We start from the raw sequence: 19,624 nt of genomic DNA, 5'->3' as shown, positions 1-19,624 counted from the left end.
TCAAAGGCCTGGAAACGATGCCTTATGAGGAACGGCTAAGGGAGCTGGGCATGTTTAGCCTGGAGAAGAGGAGGTTAAGGGGTGATATGATAGCCATGTTCAAATATATAAAAGGATGTCACATAGAGGAGGGAGAAAGGTTGTTTTCTGCTGCTCCAGAGAAGCGGACACGGAGCAATGGTTCCAAACTACAAGAAAGAAGATTCCACCTAAACATTAGGAAGAACTTCCTGACAGTAAGAGCTTTTCGACAGTAGAATTTGCTGCCAAGGAGTGTGGTGGAGTCTCCTTCTTTGGAGGTCTTTAAGCAGAGGCTTGACAACCATATGTCAGGAGTGCTCTGATGGTGTTTCCTGCTTGGCAGGGGGTTGGACTCAATGGCCCTTGTGGTCTCTTCCAACTCTATGATTCTATGATTCTATTCTATGATTCTATGAAGAAAGGAAGACATTTAGATTTGTCCCTATACTGACTGCTCTGTTTCTGTGTGACCGTAGATATGCCATCATCAGTAAATAGATCCTCATCAGAAAAATGGGTATTTTAAACAGTGAGTTCATGTGGTTGTCTTGAGGTTCAATATGAGAGAGAGGGAGAATGAGAACAGAGTATTGAGGTACTAGAAAGCTTTGCTCTGACTCCCCCCCCCCCAGCTACCAACTTGTGGTCCACAGTTGAGATTCTGCTATGGGAGAAGTGGAAGGAAGCAGCAGTTGGTTCTAGCAGGCCAACATGGAAGGCTTGCTGTTTCCCTCTCAGCAGGTACTTTTGTTGGCTTATTACAAATTCTCTTCTTCGAGGAATTCCTTGGCAACGTAAGTGGGGTCATTCCATTTTAGCTTCAGAACAACCATGAGAAGTTAGGCTGAGAGAGGCAGGGAATGACTGCTATGTTGTGATTCAAATCTAGTAGTCCAATACAACATGGTTTCTCTATAAATAAAGGGAAGGATCAAGGCTATGCACACACACTGTAGTTACCTGTCATATTGCAGTGCACTTTCAAGGGTCCCAATGCGCCGCTGCCATCTGGATCTATCCAGTAGAAGCCTGTTGGTTTGCCCAAGTGTTTATATGCTTCACAAGAGAGTTCATAATTAGCTGAAACAAACAAAAAATAATGCTAAGGAAATCAATTGCCCTGAGATCCAGAAACATTGCATTCTTGGGGAAAGTCATAATACTGTAGTAATTGCAAAAGAATTGTAAAACCATTTATATACTGTAAAGAATTTAGTAAGTTAGTGGAAGTATTTGTCATATGCTATTTATCATATGCCAGAGGAAACAAAATTTCTAAAAGATTTAACTCTATAAAATTGGCAAAATTTCAAGATTGCAGTATGTAAAGGTAAAGGGACCCCTGACCATTAGGTCCAGTCGTGGCCGACTCTGGGGTTGTGGCGCTCATCTCGCTTTATTCGGCCGGGGGAGATGGCGTACAGCTTCCAGGTCATGTGGCCAGCATGACTAAGCCGCTTCTGGAGAACCAGAGCAGCGCACAGAAACTCTGTTTCCCTTCCCGCCGGAGCGGTACCTATTTATCTACTTGCACTTTGACATGCTTTTGAACTGCTAGGCTGGTAGGAGCCAGGACCAAGCAATGGGAGCTCACCCCGTCGCGGGGATTCGAACAGCCGACCTTCCGATCGACAAGTCCTAGGCTCTGTGGTTTAGACCACAGCGCCACCCGTGTCCCATTGCAATACATAGATCATTGCTATTTAAGAAAAATAAAAACTGATAAAAGGGAAACTTAAAACAGTATTAAAATGGAGTAAGATAAACCGCCAAACTGTGATTTGACATTTTTTATTGTTGTTTTTGTTTTGACTATCAGGGTCATATCAACCACAGAAAGTAATAATAATGCTAATAATATACGCTATAATAATGCTAATAATATACACTAGGGACGCGGGTGGCGCTGTGGGTAAAACCTCAGCGCCTAGGACTTGCCGATCGTCAGGTCGGCGGTTCAAATCCCCGCGGCGGGGTGCACTCCCGTTGCTCGGTCCCGGCGCCTGCCAACCTAGCAGTTCGAAAGCACCCCCGGGTGCAAGTAGATAAATAGGGACCGCTTACTAGTGGGAAGGCAAACGGCGTTTCCGTGTGCTGCGCTGGCTCGCCAGATGCAGCTTGTCACACTGGCCACGTGACCCGGAAGTGTCTTCGGACAGCGCTGGCCCCCGGCCTCTTAAGCGAGATGGGCGCGCAACCCCAGAGTCGGACACGACTGGCCCGTCCGGGCAGGGGTACCTTTACCTTTACTTAATAATATACACTGGTACAATATGGAAGAACAGAGTTGATCAAAATATGTATTTACATTAAAATATACCAAAATACTACTACTTATATGCTATATACAGAAGGTTAAAACCTCAATATATATATATTACAAATGGTTAAGGGAATTAATTCATTTAAAAAAATAGTAGTAATATTAATTTTATTTTTGTAGCCCATCCATCTGACTGGGTTGCACAGCACCTCTGTGATTTGGCAAACTTAGAGGCTCGTCCGTGAGAAGATCAGCTGGCCACCACAACTTCCTTAGTGCTGCACAGTCACAAGGGTCAGTTTTAGGAGAATGCCCTCTTGCACAATCCACATATGGCAGAACGCCACAGGCCTGGCCTGCATCCTATCGAACGGTATGTCCTTAGCAGACAAGTAAAGCAGTGGGATTTCTTTAAAATTTGCGGTATACAAATCTTTTAATAAAAGAAATGTTAGGGTAGAAAGTGTTTGTTGAAGGAAGCAGAGTCGAAAACCTCTGCTCTATATTTCATTTGTTCAAAATGCTTGCAAACTACCACTTTGCTTTATCTCAGACCTCTCACAAAGGTCATCAGTGCTTGAGTTAGTTCTATGTGGCAAAGCTTGCCAGATCACAACCTATAAAATCCAGCTGCCTTATGTGCCAGCCACGGCTTTGGCCACTCCACTCCTTTCCCTGCTCTTGTCCCTGCCCAAATACTGCTAACCTGTTATGGCAATAGCTGTCTGAATACGGGGAAATTTTCATTGTCACACCGGCCACATGAACATCCAGTTGTGAAACATCAGGTGTCTAGCAAAATTTGGCAGACCTTACATTTCCCCACAGGGTTGGCAGGTTAGTGAAAAACAGAAAAGGGGCTCCCTCTTTCTTGGAATCCAAATGTCCTGCAAGAAGTCATTGTGCTGCTATTCTCCAGGATCTTCTGTGAATAGAGCCCATGCACAACAGGAGGAGACAAAAAGGCTCAACAAGATATCCTAGATCTGTAGGACAACCTTCTTTGCACAGTAATATACTGGAAGACCAGCCGAAGAAGACCAGAAAGCTTGCTTGTATACAAAACACCCTGAACTCCCTTCACAGTCTGCAGGGCGCACCTAAGGGCCTTCCAGATGGGCTGCTTAATTGAGTAGCCGTCAGGATTTGTTTGACGGGAGGCTAGATGACATTGCTTCAAAGCAAGTGCTCTCCCACAGTTTCCGGTACATTTCCCCATTACTTTCCTTGCTGCAAAAGGCAGCAACAGACTTGAAGTGCATTAAACTGTAATTCTCAGGATTCTTGGAGGAAAATCAATTTTGCATGAAAATGATGTAAGTATATTATAGTGTAGTTATACCCACATAGATGAAGTGATAAAAAATTAACTTTTAATCTACCAGTCCACAGTAAAATGTTTATAACAAAATTGGATTGGATATAATTCTTATTTCAAATAAGAAATAAAAATACAAAAATTAATTTATTTTCAAATAAAAAACAGTAATATATACTGAACAAGAGGCTTGCTGATATACAGACCATAACTTTATGTTGGGAGCTAATACCTGCCAGTAATTCAGTTTTTCATAGACACACAAAGAATGCTTTGGCTGCAAGCATGAGAAAAAATTAAGGGTATAAGTGTCTATCAAAATGGCAAACTTCAGACCTTTTAACCCAACCTCTGTGATCTTCCCTTTTGATCTCAGTAAACTGTAGTCTAAAAGGTCATAATTTTTTCGCTTCCAAAATTAGTTAATTTAAAAGAGTACACAATATCAAACAGTAACATCCTAACAACAACAGAAACAGATGTACAAATGTAGGATGGGGGACACTTGGCTGACCAGTAGGATATGTAAAAAGGATCTAGGGGTCTTGGTGAACCACAAGCTTAACATGAGTCAACAGTGTGATGCAGAAGCAAAAAAAAGCTAATGCTATTCTACGTTGCATCAGCAGAAGTATAGTGTCCAAGAGAAGTAACAGTACCAATCTACTGTGTCTTGGTCAGGCCACACCTGGAATACTGTGTCCAGTTCTGGGCACCACAATTTAAGCAGGATATTGACCAGCTGGAAAGTGTGCAGACGAGGGCAACAAAGATGATCAAGGGTCTGGAAACCAGGCCTTATGAGGAAAGGTTGAAGGAGCTGGGTTTGTTTAGCCTGGATAAGAGAATACTGAGAAGAGGTATGACTGCCCTCTTCAATTGTCTGAAGGGGTGTCACATGAAAGATGGAACAAGCTTGCTTTCTCTTGCTCTGGAGGGTAGGACTCGAACCAATGGCTTCAAGTTACAAGAAAATAGATTTCGAATAAACGTCAGGAAGAACTTTCTGACAGTAAGAGCTGTTCAACGGTGGAATGGTTTGACTCGAAAGTCGGTGGACTCTTCTTCTTTGGAGGAATTTAAGCAGAGATTGGATGGTCATCTTTCATGGATGCTTTAGCTGGATTCCTGCATTGCAGGGGGTGGACCAGATGCCCCTTGGGGTCCCTTCCAACACTACAGTTCTATGAAGTGCCAATATAATTTACAGCTGGCAATTGCCAGCATTAAAAACAAGATACCCAGAGATTTACCAACTGCCTGCTGCAAAATTATTTTAAACCAGAATAATGCAAGTCTTAAAAAATTCCTGCATTTTTATTAGCACCTGAATATTAACCTCATTTGTTCATTGTCACATAATACATTACTTAAAAGCTGTGATTTCGGACCTCATTAAATTGCATGAGTCCCTTGGATCACCCACTTTTTTTCTAACAAAAGTACAAAACTTTTTCCAACATAGTATCATGTGCTCAGGAATTATGATGTACCAGGAACGCTCTCTGATTAAAAAAGCATACCAACAGCCGGTGTACAATGCAGCTAATTGTAAGCCTTTATTTCGTTAATGGCGTCTAATCTTGCAGGAGGAGTTGCTCCTCTGCAAACAACTGTGACAGCTGCCTCCTATGATCTTTATGAGCTCATCTGGCTCTGTTCCATGCCCCATTTACCTTTGGACAGAATGCTGTTTAAAATGATGAAACCCACTCTCTGATGCCCACGCCATATTTCAACCAAACCTTGCCCTTGAGGCCCCCCACCTCACCACCTCATCTTGATGCTCTTGTTTCTCTCTAAACTTCCACTTAAACTCTCTGTCTTCAATTAATTTGCTTGTCAAACCACCTGACTTCCTCACTTCCGTAACCCATGGTTCCTTCTAATGGCATTAACTCTCCAATAAACTTTCCAATGGATGAACTTTTCCCGTAGGTCCTCATCCCTACTTGTCAGTATCTGCAATGCAGGAGGTTGCCCTAGAAGAACCCAGGGTCCCTTCCAACTCTACTGTTGTATGATTCTATCTTTGTGTGCCTGCCTCTCTTATCCTTGAATTTTGGGAGGTTGGGTTGGAAGTCATTACCCCTAAGAAAGCTAGTCCCCCCCTCTCCATACTTCCTCCGTCTATGGTTCCAATAAGCCCCCAAATTCCATGCCTGAAGATCCTTCCTAATCTGGCTGAACCAGAGCTGAGTCATCCTCCTTTAAATACCCCAACCAACCCCAATTTTGTGCATTTCAGAGGTTTGGCACTCCAACTCCTATCAGCCCCAACCAGCATAGTCAATGGTCAGGGATGATGGGAGATTGAGTCCAAAACTCTTGGAGGATACCAAGCTGAAGAAGGTTTATATATCTTCACCATGGGCTCCTTTGGGAGGAAGGGTTGCATATAAATTAACAACAACAACTACCATGTCTAGTCACTCCAGCCATGGGATTGTGATTGGGAACAGTGGCTAAACAGGGGTGGAGCTGCTGCTGACGCCATACTATTATGTACCTCAATAGGAGTACATTGGAGGTCAAAAGACATCAACAAAAAGGAGGACATCTATTTTCTAGCCTGTGTTTAGCTTGCTTCTAAGCTAGTTTCTTGTTTTGAAATTTTTGAATCGTGTCAAAAGGCTCCAGCGTTCTCTCCTTTCTACTTTGCACTAGGAAGAACTCATAAAACATCCCCATTACCAGTGCAATATTCGGCATGTCCTGTGATAAAACACATCAAATTAAAAGGCAAGCATGATAGAAAGAAAGAAAGAAAGAAAGAAAGAAAGATGGGCATATGCCAAAGCGCCATTGAAATGACTTTGGGCTGAATCATATTGTTGAGAAACAAGACAATTACTATTGTGTTGATAAAGACAAGGAAAGAGGAGCCTGTCATTAGAATGATAAAGATGAATGTGTCTTTGACATGGCAGATGGTAAAGAGGATGATTGACACGTGGAGGTGAAATTATAATTGAGTTACTACAAACTATTTCAACTGGCAGCTCAGCTCAGCCTGAATTCAAAAGCAAAGGAGCGCAAACACAGAGCGCTGATAGGCTTTGATTTCACGTCAATTTCAGGAGTGGAGTTGCTTTGTAACTTGTGCTACAAGAAAAATATGATGATGATAAAGAATAGTTCTAAGATGTCCCCCCAATCATTAGAGTCCTAAGTTAGAAAACACATTGTAAGAATGGACATTTATATGTCTAGGGATACATAAAGAAGTCTCTACTCAGGTCTGTTCTAGTCATCGAAAAAGTCCAAACAACTTGTTCAAGCATTTATCTGCAGTTGAACTAGGACCTAAAGTAGGAAGACTCTAGGATTAAATCGTTTGTTCACATCTGCTGCTCTTTGGAGATGGAAATATAAGGATCTCTGTGAGTTACATTTGTGGAAGGGTATTCTTGCAGTTATCAGAGAGAACACCCCCCCCCTGACCACATGGCTTCTTCACCCCAGCCTCTGTGCACTGAGCAAAGATCCCTGCAGAGGGGAAGCCTATGTGCCCAGGCATCCCTGGGAGCTAAAGCTCAGGCATGTGGTTCCAGTCATGGGAAAGTAGATGGGCAGAGGCCTTTCTCCGTAAGGTGTTCACACCCCGTGCAGGAACGTCAGGTGGAGGTGCATGGCAAGGAAGTAGCCCTGTTCCCCGGTAGATCTCTGAAGGGGATGTGACACTAGACTGGTCTTAAATGAGTCTGGCTTCAGGGTTTGCCGAAGGCAGTGAAACACGGCTGGAGTTCACTGCAGAAGAGCCTGAGACTTAGAAGTCAACACAGTCAGCCTTCTGGAACAGCAGTCCACACAAGGACATCCAAAGTAAGAAGAGAAGACTTGCCTCTCCCAAGCGACACACACATAGCCTTTCCTGAAGCAATCCTAGACAGGGTTGTCCGAAGGAGGTGCCCATGGCAAATCTCACTGTCTGGGGCTCCTCCCCTGCCTCTGCCACCCCCCCACCTCATGACGATGGTGGCAGCAGCAGCAGCAGCCCCTCTCCCTCGGCTTCTTGGGGTTTGTGTGGGTGCTCTGCTTTTTGCTGCTACTGCTTTAGTGATGGCAGACTGTATCGTCTTGGCTTTACATTTCCCTTTTGCTGCCAGGTCCTTCAGCTCCCTCATGCCTGCCTTGCTCCAGGAAAGAAGGGAGGGCAGGAAATGGCAAGGTTGCCCAGGAAGCTGAGCTGCTGGCTCTGGCTCCTTGGGCCCTTTGCCTGGGGCTTTGCAAGCAAGATCCTATTTTCACATGTGAAATGTTGGATGCTATGGGAATCGAAATAAACAGCTTCATTTTTAGGTGTATTTTAGAAGTGCTGGAGGTTCCCACTGAGTTCATAAGAAGTAAGAAGCAGCTCCAGTGGTTGTTGTTTTTTCCTGGAGGGGGGCGCAGACAGTGTTTCAAGTGCATTTTACTATGAAGTATAAAGCCAGCACTCTGGGGGCTCTTTAATAGCCCTCATGCATGGTTTCCATTACATTTTCTCACTTTACAAATAAAAGAAGGATTTTTGTTTTCAAAATAGCAGCCCTGCAAGCTCCGTGCATGTCCTAAAGGCAAAAATAAGCAGTTAAACATTATACTAACGTCAATAATGACTCCTCTGTTGTCACTTAAGCAAACCTAACAGAGGGTGAAAGAAACACAAAGAAACAGCTGGATTTTGTTACAACAAAAGAAAAGTATTTTTTTAAAAATCCAATGTTCAGGCAGTATAGAATGAGAATTAAAAACGTTTTTGTTGGTAAACTGAAGAGAGAGAATCCTAACAATAAACTGGAAAGCTGCATTCGGTCCTTTACAAAGAGCAGGAGAAAGGGAGCGTGAACACCGGCTTGCTTTTTGATCTCTCTGCTGCTTTTGACCCGATCGACTCTGGTCTTCCTCCTAGGCAAGGTCTGTGTAATGGAAAACAGGGGTGCTTGTGTTACCACGGATCCAGCCCTACCCATGGGACCAAGTCCAGAGATGTATTGGGAGAGTGCTTTTTGGCCTCCTGGGCAGAGTACTGCAGAGCACTATTTTATCCTCAATGCTATTTAATATTTGTATGAAGCCCAGGGCCGGCTAAACCATTATGGAAAGGGGAGGTGACCACCTCAGGCGCCAGGATGCAGAGCTCCATTGCCCCCAGGCTCCTGATGTAGGGAGGTGGGGTCACCATTTGGTGGTTCACCTCAGGTGCCACAAGGTCTTGGGCCAGCCCAGATGAAGCCACGGGCAGCAGTCATTAGGAATAACTGGAAAGCGAACTGGTGGGGAAGCTAGTCGTATTTGTTTTGCAGTATGTTAATTAATTCAAATATTGCCACAGTGGAATGGACTCTCTAGGGAAAGTGGTGGGCTCTCCTTGCTTGGAGGTTTTTAAGCAGAGGCCAAATGGCAGCTGCCATGGATGGTCTAGTTGAGATTCCTGCGTCGCGGGGGGTGGACTAGATGACCCACAGGGTCCCTTTCATCCCTGCAATGATATGATTCTATGTTCCTGAAAAGGGAGGGATTTAAACAGACACTTATCTAGTTACCCATGTCATATTAGAATTACTCCAAGGCAGGAAAACTTTGCCAAAGTGTGGGCTTTTTTGGGGGGGGGGACAAAATATACAAAATAGCATTAAAAAAATACAAAATAATCATACAATTGAGTAGGTCTAGCTCACAATAAAAGGTTCTTCAAGGGACTGAGAATAAGAAGTGAGGAGAAGAAACTTATTGGTGGCAGGCAGTGCAGTTTGAAAAGATTCCAGACTTATTTCCCAAGGTAGTAAAGAGGCACCACCTTTCCTGTGCACCCTCAAACCTGGTGTTTCCCTCCCTAAATTTAGGGATTAAAAGACTGGTTAACAGGCCAACAATGCTATCATTCAATTAACTTACAAATGAGAGTAACGGGGTTTTGCAAAACACTGGATAATATATTTTCCTACGGAATGTTGAAATGGGATTATTCTATGTACCATGGGAGATCCTCCATCAAAGGTTTAAGGCAAAAATGCTCATTATGTAGCCCCTTATTTGTGCCTACCTATTTGCATTACTTCTCATGCTGAACACACAGAATTACAAATCTTCTTGAAAATATGCTATTTCTTAGAGTTGCAACTGAATTTTAATATAAGTGTCCAAATACTATTTTTTGCAGCTAAGCAGTTATTTTAAAACAGTGAAGTAAGCAATAAACTTAGACCGAGTGTTTTTTAATGGAAAAGATTAAAAGAGAGCTAATTAATTTTCAGATTTTACATGCAAAGTCAGTCTCAGGCAGTGATTAATCCCCAATAAGGATTTTGCTCCCTATATAAAGAATCTCAAAAGTCTCTCCTACTAATTATATGTTCTTTTTAATGTTGTGCCCTGGAAATACTTGTAGGTTTTTAAAATATATATATATAAAGAAGTACTACACTGGCAATATTAAAATTCCACCAATATTTTCAAATATATACCTTTTAACAGACCCTCTGGTATCCATTTATCCAGAATACTAGCTTTAAAAGCCTGTGAAAGACCATATGCTGCAAGGAAGGACTTCAGCACTTGCTTCTCCAATTCCTCTTTTTTTGCCCCCAATTCAGTGTCCCCCCTCCCCAATCCTCCGCTCTAGTCATACCCTCACATTCCCAATGAAGACCAATAACCCTGGCAGAGCTATTAGTGACTCACAGCAAATGGGATGCTTGACCTGTGCAGACCATGATGCAGGATGCTTACCTTACTCTATATTGGCTGCATGACAAAGCTAATGCTTAAGACACAGCCTACTATAATCAGTGCTTTTTTCTGGGGGTCCACACACCTCTAAACGTTTTGTGAATCTTTGTACTTTTGTCCACTTTACTGTATTTATTTTCTCTGATTTGAACTATAAAATGGTGATTTCCTTGCGTCAAAATGAGAGTACCCCTAAACATTTTTTTAGAAAAAAGCACTGACTATAATAATAGACTCAGAGAAGTGCAACTCCTGTTTCCTACAATTAAACACACACACACTGGCATGAGTAGTTTTAAAAATCTGATTTTAGGGGACAGCTGAAATTTGGAGGAGCATCCACCTGAGGATTCACCCCATTAACTGTTCCACCAAATAGTGTTGTTATAACGATCTCTGGCAGGCAAGCAGCCTGATAAGCAGCAATGACTCTCTGTTAGTTCTTAAGCAAGTTTATTTACAAAAAACCCACACATCCAGAGCACGTCTTCCCTCCTGCTCGCATTGACAGTAGTTGATCAGTCTGAATCATCGTTCCTCCCCCAACAGGGAGAACACCAAAATCCCGCTTTTCTTCTCCTTCCCTTCCATTGTACTCTGAGCTTCTCCAGTCTCCTAGTACGGGGACTGAATGGCTTGCCTGCCTCCTCCCCACTCCCAGAAGACCCAGTCTCAAACTCTGGCTTATCTTCTGGCTGCCTGGCAACGCTCTGGCCACCTTCCAACTCTTCCTCTCCTTGGGAGCTAACAGCGTCTTCCCTGGGAAGGAGGGGGGCCGGGCTGCCCTTTCTAGACTCTGACAGCCAGCTCTCATCTGCAGAGTCGGCCCCTTGCTCGCTTAGCTCAATTTCTGAGGCCAACTCTTCTGCTGCGCTCTGGAAACCACATTCCTGACAGTTGTTACTAACTAAATTCTTTTAACTCCACAAAGCGGTCCATTATAAGGTTGTCCAGATGCAGAGGTCTGTCAGCTGTGGTGGAGGTTGTGCAGGAGGATTGTCTTTAAACATTGGTTATATTTTGGTAAAGGTTGCGGACAAGTTACAATATCACCAGTTACATGATATGTTTAAGACAGATTTTTTAAAAATGGGGTTTTGGACCAAAGCTCACAATTTGAAAGAGAACTATTACAAAACAAGGATAAACTTCTGTCTAGAATGTGCAACCTTCTATTAGAATGGGAAACAAAAGACGAGCTAGTTAAAGCTTCAATGACACACTGGGCAATAGATACAGGGCACAATATAGATTTAAATCTCTGGAAGAAACTCTGGAAAAATGATTTTATATTTACTGCATGTTATTCACTGAAATAGAATCATTTGAAAATGATTCATAGATGGTATCTAACTCCAAGTAGGTTGGCTAAGATGTCTAAAGTAGAATCAGACACATGTTGGAAATGTAAAGAAATCGAGGGAACCTTTTTTTGTATGTGGTGGACATGTAGAAAGGTAAAAGAATATTGGGATATGATTTACAATGAGTTAAAAAAAAGTTTCAAATCACCTTCCCAAAAAGACCAGAGTCCTTCTTATTGGGAATAACCCAGAGAGAAATTTCCAGGTGTCAGAAAAGCCTGTTTATGTATGCAACAACAGCAGCCCTTGTTTCGTTAGCCCCAAAATGGAAAGTGAGTGAGGTCCCAGATAAAGAGGACTGGCAACTTAAGAAGTGAGAATATGCAGAACTTGCAGGTTTAACACATAGAACAAGAGAGCAAGAAGAACATATATGTAAAGAAGAGTGGAAATTATTGAATATATGGAAAATAATTGTACAAAGCTGAAAATGCTGGCAGCATTAAGATAAATTCAACAATGTAAATAATGTCTGAATGGAGTAAAAATGGAAAACTGACATGAATGGTTACGGTAAAATATGCAAGAATGGAAGATATGCCAAATGAACCATGGAAGGAGAAGAAGGGAAGATAGTTAAATGTTGGTAAAATGTTTACCTTGATTGTAAAATAGAAAATTTAATACAAATTATTACATTAAAAATTTTTTGGGTAAAGGTTGTCTGTTGCTGATCACTTCTGCAGCTCCCCCCTCTGACCTTTCTCACAGAATGCTCATGGAAAGTATTATAGGATGGCCACACACACATTCACACCCTCTGGGTCTCCTACAGCGCTAGTCCAATATCAAATTATGGCCATGCTACAAATGATTCATTATGGATGAATCTGACAGAGTGTTGGGTTATCTTTAAATACTCATTGAAAAACTGCCTTGTGTGTTATCATTACATTGTTCCCAAAGTCCTCTTGTAATAAAATGAAAATCCACAGCTAGGTCAGAACAGAATTTCACGCTTACTAACTCTGCCCTAATAGCACTGATTAGAGAAGCTTCCCTTTTTGTCAACTTAATTATTGCAACTGTGCATTTACACTTCATTTTGCTCTTTAAAATTTTCATTAAAATAATCTTAAAGGAACCATAACTATTAGTATTCACCCCCAAAGTAAGGTATCATTTGAACTGAAAAACTCTTTTCGTTCCCCTGTAGCCTCCTCCTGACTTGACTGCTGCCTGCAATTTAGCAACATCCTGAGACCAAAAATGTGCTTAGAAAACACTAGTATTAATGTGAGCCATATTTGTGGTCACCAGTGTTGGTGTAAGCTTTTCATTGGCTGGTTTTTGGAGTACATAAAGGTGATACACCAATAGCACCACTTGGTGAAATGCTGTCTATTTATGCATTTATACAATAAATAGCAAAAATAACTAATAACCACAACAATACTATTTTCCTGTTCAGTGGTTGTTTATAAATGAGAGCTAACTAAAGTGGATTGACATTTCTGCAGAAGCAGCAAGTAGCACATTAAAGAAAGATAATTGAAAAAGCCCATTAATTTTCAAGTAAGACAAACTCTTCTCGCAATGTGAGTATGACCAATTCATGCATTTCAAGCCTTGGTCCCCTCCCAGCGCCAAGTAAAAATGGTTGTGACCAGGCTGCAAAACTTGATTTTCCAAGAGAAGGCATCAGATTCATATTGTGGACACAACAGCCTTATGGGAAGCATGTAGAATTGTTTCAAATAAGTGTTGTGGTCAAAATAATCAGAGAGATAATATCAGAGGCTTCCAAACACAGTTGCTAGGTAGAGATCTTTTATCTTTAAGTCTAGCCATGGAGGGAGGGAGTCAGAAAGCAAACTGCAATCAGGGGCATAGGAAGGGGGGTGCAGGGGATGCGGTCCGCCCCGGGTGTCATCCCTGAGGGGGGGACAAAATAGCACACCGCGGGGGGCGGCACTTACCGCTGGGCCTGGCCTGCAGTGCGCCTGAGCCACGCATGTCTCCTGGGAGCAACACGGTGGCTCAGGACCCCCACTGCCCAAAATGGCAGCGTGGGGCTTGTGTCCACCAGGTGGACTCCATGGGCAGATCGCTGTGGCACCCCTGTGAGGAGCTACTAGAGATGGGGGAGAAGAATCAATTCAGTTCACATTTAAAGGGTAACTTTAAACAATCTGCAAACAAAGACACTGCCATCCTTCAGAATTCTCAGCACTCCAAGTTTTGTGATGCAGTTCTCCAACCAAGCAATGTGCAGAAAAGTGCATATATTGTGGTAAAGTGTGCAAAGATTAGTGAAAATAACATGCAAGAAATTATGATGTTGCAAGAGTGTGCATGTCAGACAGAATTACACACAAAAATGTGTAATTTAGAATTAATCTGTGCGAAAATGCTTATGAATATTCATTAAGGCTTGCCATAAGATAATTTGCAAATTGATGTGGAAATGTGGAGAACTGAACACTGGAAAAATGAAAAACTAAAAGAAACCAAAACTGAGGTGACTGCCCATCCTTAGGAGCAGCCTGGTCATCTTTGTGTAGCTGGGTTCTTCTTTCCTGCTGTCCATAATATCAGAGGCCACACATTGTCCGAGGTATTATATCAGGCTGGAAATCCAAGAACCCACATTTTGTTTTCATGGCTACAAAACAGATGACTTTGCTCTCCTTAGGACAGGAAGATAGACAGCAATTCATTTGCATCATTCACCATTTACTGTCATTTATATGTGGAATATATCAAACCTAAAGTGTAACAGAGTAGGTAAAATTCCAAAACACAAGATAATACAAATTAAAACTCAGAGAGCACTGTTTAGTGCCAGGTGCTAGACATTTTGCAGACTTTACTGTCTCCAGATTGTCTTTGTCCACAAAGTCTTTCATGTATTATCCTTATATATTATGCCTTTTAGTTTTTTCTTGCATATAGAGCACAGCAGCCTCATTGCTATTAAATGAATTGCAGCCTTTTCAGTTTCAAAGGTATCTACTTGGACTGTAGTGCATGTGTGTTTTGAGTGCCATGACAGCACTTTGCATATGAAAAAAATGTTAAGTTGTGTAGTTTTATTTATAAAAAGTTTAAAATTGATAAAGGCATTTTTGTAGTTTCCTACGTAATTGTTTCACTGTGTACGGAGTGGAATCACAAATGGTGCAAACTAATCGATAGGAAACCTGCAGGAGTCTAAATAGCTCCAGCATGCAAATTATAGTCTATGTTGTTTATACATTGTTGTTTTCCTGATGATCAAATCTGGCTATGATTTTAAAGTAGTATCACAATTGGCCCATTGTCCATTCTAATTATAATGTGCAGTGAATAGAGGATGTGATCCAATTTTCCCCCTTAAAATCACTCTAGAGGCAATTAAGTCATTATTCACAATATTCAGAGTATTCTTTCCTAATAGGGTAAAGATTTACATTTTAGGAGAAAAATCATCAAAGCTCATTAGGCACCTAGGGCACTAAATGGAGTTGACATTTGGAGACTGGATCGGTGTATTTTCTCTATTAGCATTTTAATCACATTGAAACAAGGGCAGAATGTTTGTGCAAGCCATATCTTAAATGAGCAAAATCAAGCAACACATCATCTGTTTGCATTTCATCCTGTTAACTGACTCCTGGTGGTGCAGGATTCTCTGAAGTTGCAAAAAACTAACTAGTTAACTTCAAGGCTTGCAGTGCAAATCTACTTTCAGAAATCTCTCTCTCTATATATATATACAGTACACATGTTCCCACTCCCAGCCATTTTATGACCCGTGACTTACTGCTTTTAATCCTTGAGGAGTTTGCAGAGCTATGATTGTGGGACACCACTGGGATACAAAGCTCTCCCCCTCCTGCTGAGACCAGCTCCCCTCCCCTCTGGTCTCCCCCTAGAACACACAGCCTAAGACTGCATGGGAAACAGCCCTGAGAGGAGGAGTCCTGGTGGGTACTGGGAAGACAGGCACCCCCAGTGCAACCACTCCATCAGGGCAAGACCTCCTGGAAAGTGTTGCTGGTACCACAAGGCCTGAGCTGTGCTTTGTTTCCTTGACTAAAGAGTTAACTTCATTGGCCTCAGGTGATTCATCGTTTTGTTGGTGACCTATGCCTGACTCCAGCCCTGAAAATAGATTTTCTCCAGTCTGGTTTGACAATTTTATCTCCAATAAATTCCAACATCCATTATTAGAATAACAATCCATAGTTATTTACTTGTTGTATATTCATTAATTTGTACCCAGCTCCGTATCTTCCAAACCCATTTCCTGTTGGCCAAGATTTCCCGTCCTAATTTAGAAAAAAAGTTCCTTCCATTTTGGCTTCTTCCATTCTTTTTCTAGGCTTGGTGGTTCCCCCCTCTAAATTAGCTGAGGATCCTTTCTCTCTCAGCTCTGTCTTTGCCATCTCAAGATGTTCCTTAATGTCTCTGTCAGTGGTTTCATTCCACTCCTCCAGCCCCTCAACTCCAACATTTGTCCGTTTCCCTCTTCCAGGCACCTGTGTGAAGGTCCTTCCCATTTCATCACCTGCCGCCTCCTGCTTTTCCTTTCCACTCTCTTGCTCAGGCAGAGCTTGATCAGTATCCACCCCCCCCCGAGGTCCTGCTTATTCTTTGCTCTGATCTTTCTCTGATCCATTTTTGTTCACCATCATGTTATGCATCTCCGCTCTGAGCTTTTTCAGTTGTTCATCCAATAATTTTCTGGTGTGTGTTCAATGGTATCTTTGCCATTTTGGGTTCTGTTAGGCTCCACCTTGACAGTCTCTGTCTTGAAAACTTGTATTTGTCTCTGGATAGACAGCTAGAGCATCCTTATCCATTTATAATCTTTCTTAATCACAAATAATTAAGAGAGACTTTTGTATTATTTTTCAGCCTGTTCATTAATGTCTCTTCTTATGCCAACAGTCAATTCATGTTCTAGGTGAAAATTAATTGGCAGATAGATTCACCTCAGTTGCAATACATCCTAATCTCGGAATTAAATAAAATTAGGGAGGTTTAGCTGACCCGATGTCCTGAGGGCTGGGCATAGTAGTGGTTCCTCGCTCCAGGATGTTCCCCACATCTGAAAACTTCTCATCTCTGGTGAGAAGAAAGCAGGCTCTCAAATTCACATCCCAAGACTGATGAGGAAAAGTCTGTATGAGATTCATGCCTGAATGCAGCTGCTGGGGCTATTTGCAAGCAACCCAGACTGATGATCATGAGGGGGAGCAGAGGATATATTTAGTGCCCCCACTCTCTTCTCCCCCAAACAGCTGGATCAGAGATATTGCTGATAATATTAGTGGGGCTGCACATGTGTCAACCCAACTGCTGTGCACACATCCTACCAGGTCAGGGCTTTGGACTGGATCATACTTTTTGAAACTTCCCTTTTTAAAGTACCATGCACAGTGGGTCATTGCATCAGACAGTTGACCAGAAGGTTGGTGGTTTGAGCCCCCATGGAGAGTTGGACTAGATGACCCTCAGGACCACTTCCAACTCTACAGTTCTACGAAAACAGAGTTACCTAGCTTAGAGGTTAAAAATTGTAGAACACTGCCACATTCAGGCCCAGACACCAATTTCTCTGGAGGGAGCATGATCTGTTTTAGAAAACTGCTCCTGGATCTTAAGCTTGTAAGATAACATGGCCTGGAAAGCTTCTTCTGGCTTAAAGGCTCAGAGAAAAAAGAAAAGTGTCATAAGATTTCTTTTACCAAAGTGCTGTTATGAAGCTGAAACATTTCAGGTAAGTCTGACTTTGGAAAGGGATTTTGTTTCCCAAACAGCAGGAAACTGTTTTTAGACTCATTGTAAAAATGAAATAAAATCCTCTATATGACTGACTGACTGACTGACTGACTGACATTAGTCTGAAATTCTGGAAGAATTAGTGAGGCATCTGATCAAGGCCTATATTTAAAATGAGCTTAAAGATATATTTGCAAATGTTTTTATGCCAGACAGAAGACCAGCTGGCTAAGGACTTTGGCAGATGTTTATCCTCCTGGACAAGGGCCCCCCTGATTTATAGCAGGAGCCAAAATTCTCAAAGTTGTAAAAGGGAATTATAGGCTGGGAGCAAAAAGGTTACACTGACCCCACATATTACAGAATACAATCAAGCTGCAAAAGCACTAATTAAGAGTTGGTAAATAGTAGGATTTATTGTTTAACAAAATATAATACCATGTGCCTCCCATTAGAGACTTTAGCCACATTTTCCTAAGGTTAAAGGGCAAGAGCTAATGGGAAAAGCAGCTGGCCAGGAAAGGGGGGTGTAAATTGAAGAGGTTTTACTTTAAAAAGCTATCTATGTTAATGTATGAGATTTGTTGGCTTAAATGTAATGATGCAAAGGATTTAGAAAGTAAGAAATGTTAGATTCTTATGTTAGATTCTTATTTCATTGATGGTGTGTGAGAATGTGAAGCCAAGATATCTGTTTAAGACAAAATGTAAGACAGAATGAGCATCTATTTTAGCCATCTATTTTGGAATGGAGGGGCAAGAAGGGCAAAAGGTGATCTGGTAATTAAGGTGCCTGGTTGAGGCAAATGTAAGATATATGGCTACTTGTTTGCCATTTATAGATAGAAGGAAATATAGCTCTTTGTCTCCCATAAAAGGTAATAGGAAATGGGTGTATCTTTTATGATTGGTTCTAGCAAACAGCCAATAGGAATTTCAACCAGGCTGATTGGACAGAGGCAGCCAAAGGAGGAGCAAGGGGGCTGGGCTGAGGACATATAAGTGCTGACCATCAGGGCTGGAGCATAGGCAGAGCTTTGGTAACCATATACCACTGTGCCTATCATTTATTTGTCTGACAAATAAATTATTATTTTAATTTCTCTATTGCTGCGTTGAATATTTCATTCCAGCTAAGCGTTAACCACAAGCAGGGTGCTACATTAGGAGAATAAACATTGCAGTGGCTACTTATCCCTTGATGAGCCAGACTTTTGCCATTCCAGAGGCTTTATTGCAGCAGCAGGAGGTGAGAAAGCAGGACACTGGCCTCTAAATTCCTTTTCTAACACTGCAAGCAGAACAACCATTTCAATTTTCTTATATTTTATCCATTGAAGATAGGTGAAAATGTCTTAAGTGAAATATGCAGAGCTACTGGGAGTGCCTTCCCCTTGGGTAATAAAGCAATTTCAGAGGCCATGATGCTCTTCCTGTGGTCTTTCCTCACCAGCATTTAAACAGTGTCGTTATTGGAATGCTTCTGGAATGGATTTCTGGAATGCTAAATCACACTTAGTTCATACCAGGCAATGAGCCCAGCAGTTATCGTAGATGGGTACAAAATATACCATTTGAAAGGTTTTGCTCTTAGGGAGAAGGATTTGTAAAATTTGAAATGTGCTGAAATTCTATTTCTGCACTTGCCCCTGCCTGCTCCCCTCCCCCTCGGACCTCCTCCTCCTCCGCTGCCAGCGCCTCAGGTGTACTTCCAGAAACCAGCTTCCGGAAGTGCTGCGACCAGAGGAGAAGGAAGAGTGCTGATGCATGGGGGCAGGGACAAGGTAGGTTTTGCTTCTGTTTTCTGCCCCCCCCCCCAGGTATGAGCCAGCTGGGAGGGACAGCAGAACGCCAGTCTTTTGGTCCTGTGTTGGGGCACGGCCGGAGCATGGGAGCCACAATGGGACACGCGGGACTGGGATCAGAGGCCAGGCGTCCCACTTAGAATGGGGCGGCTGTGCAGGATGCACTTAAGGAGAGAGGCCTGCAGGGCAACCCTTTGCCTGCCAACCTAAAACCAACCCCCACTGAGCTCAATGTGACTTACCCACTGATTTGGTGGTAAGGTCAACTGAATTTAATATAATTATTTCTGATTGGTCACATTTAGGACTGTGTCAACTCTTACTTTCTTACAAATTTTTTTAAAAAATCAGTTTAAATTGACAAAGACCCACTAAACTAAATAGACTTAAGAATGTTTAGTTTTGCTCTGGATTGTGGCCAAAAGTGTGG

The 19,624-nt window shown here is 42.2% G+C and overlaps 1 protein-coding gene across 1 annotated transcript in view; it reads right to left on the bottom strand.

Moving 5' to 3' along the window:
• CNTNAP2 (contactin associated protein 2) overlaps positions 1-19,624 on the bottom strand; it is a 971,924-nt gene that overhangs the window by 265,480 nt on the left and 686,820 nt on the right. The window contains exon 12 of the mRNA XM_053359792.1: positions 982-1,101. Within this exon, the coding sequence (XP_053215767.1) occupies positions 982-1,101 (120 nt within the window). The remainder of the gene's footprint in view (positions 1-981; positions 1,102-19,624) is intronic.

This window comes from Podarcis raffonei, chromosome 12 (assembly GCF_027172205.1).
Source record: "Podarcis raffonei isolate rPodRaf1 chromosome 12, rPodRaf1.pri, whole genome shotgun sequence".
Classification (NCBI taxonomy): domain Eukaryota; kingdom Metazoa; phylum Chordata; class Lepidosauria; order Squamata; family Lacertidae; genus Podarcis; species Podarcis raffonei.
This window is presented reverse-complemented; position numbering and strand designations above follow the sequence as displayed.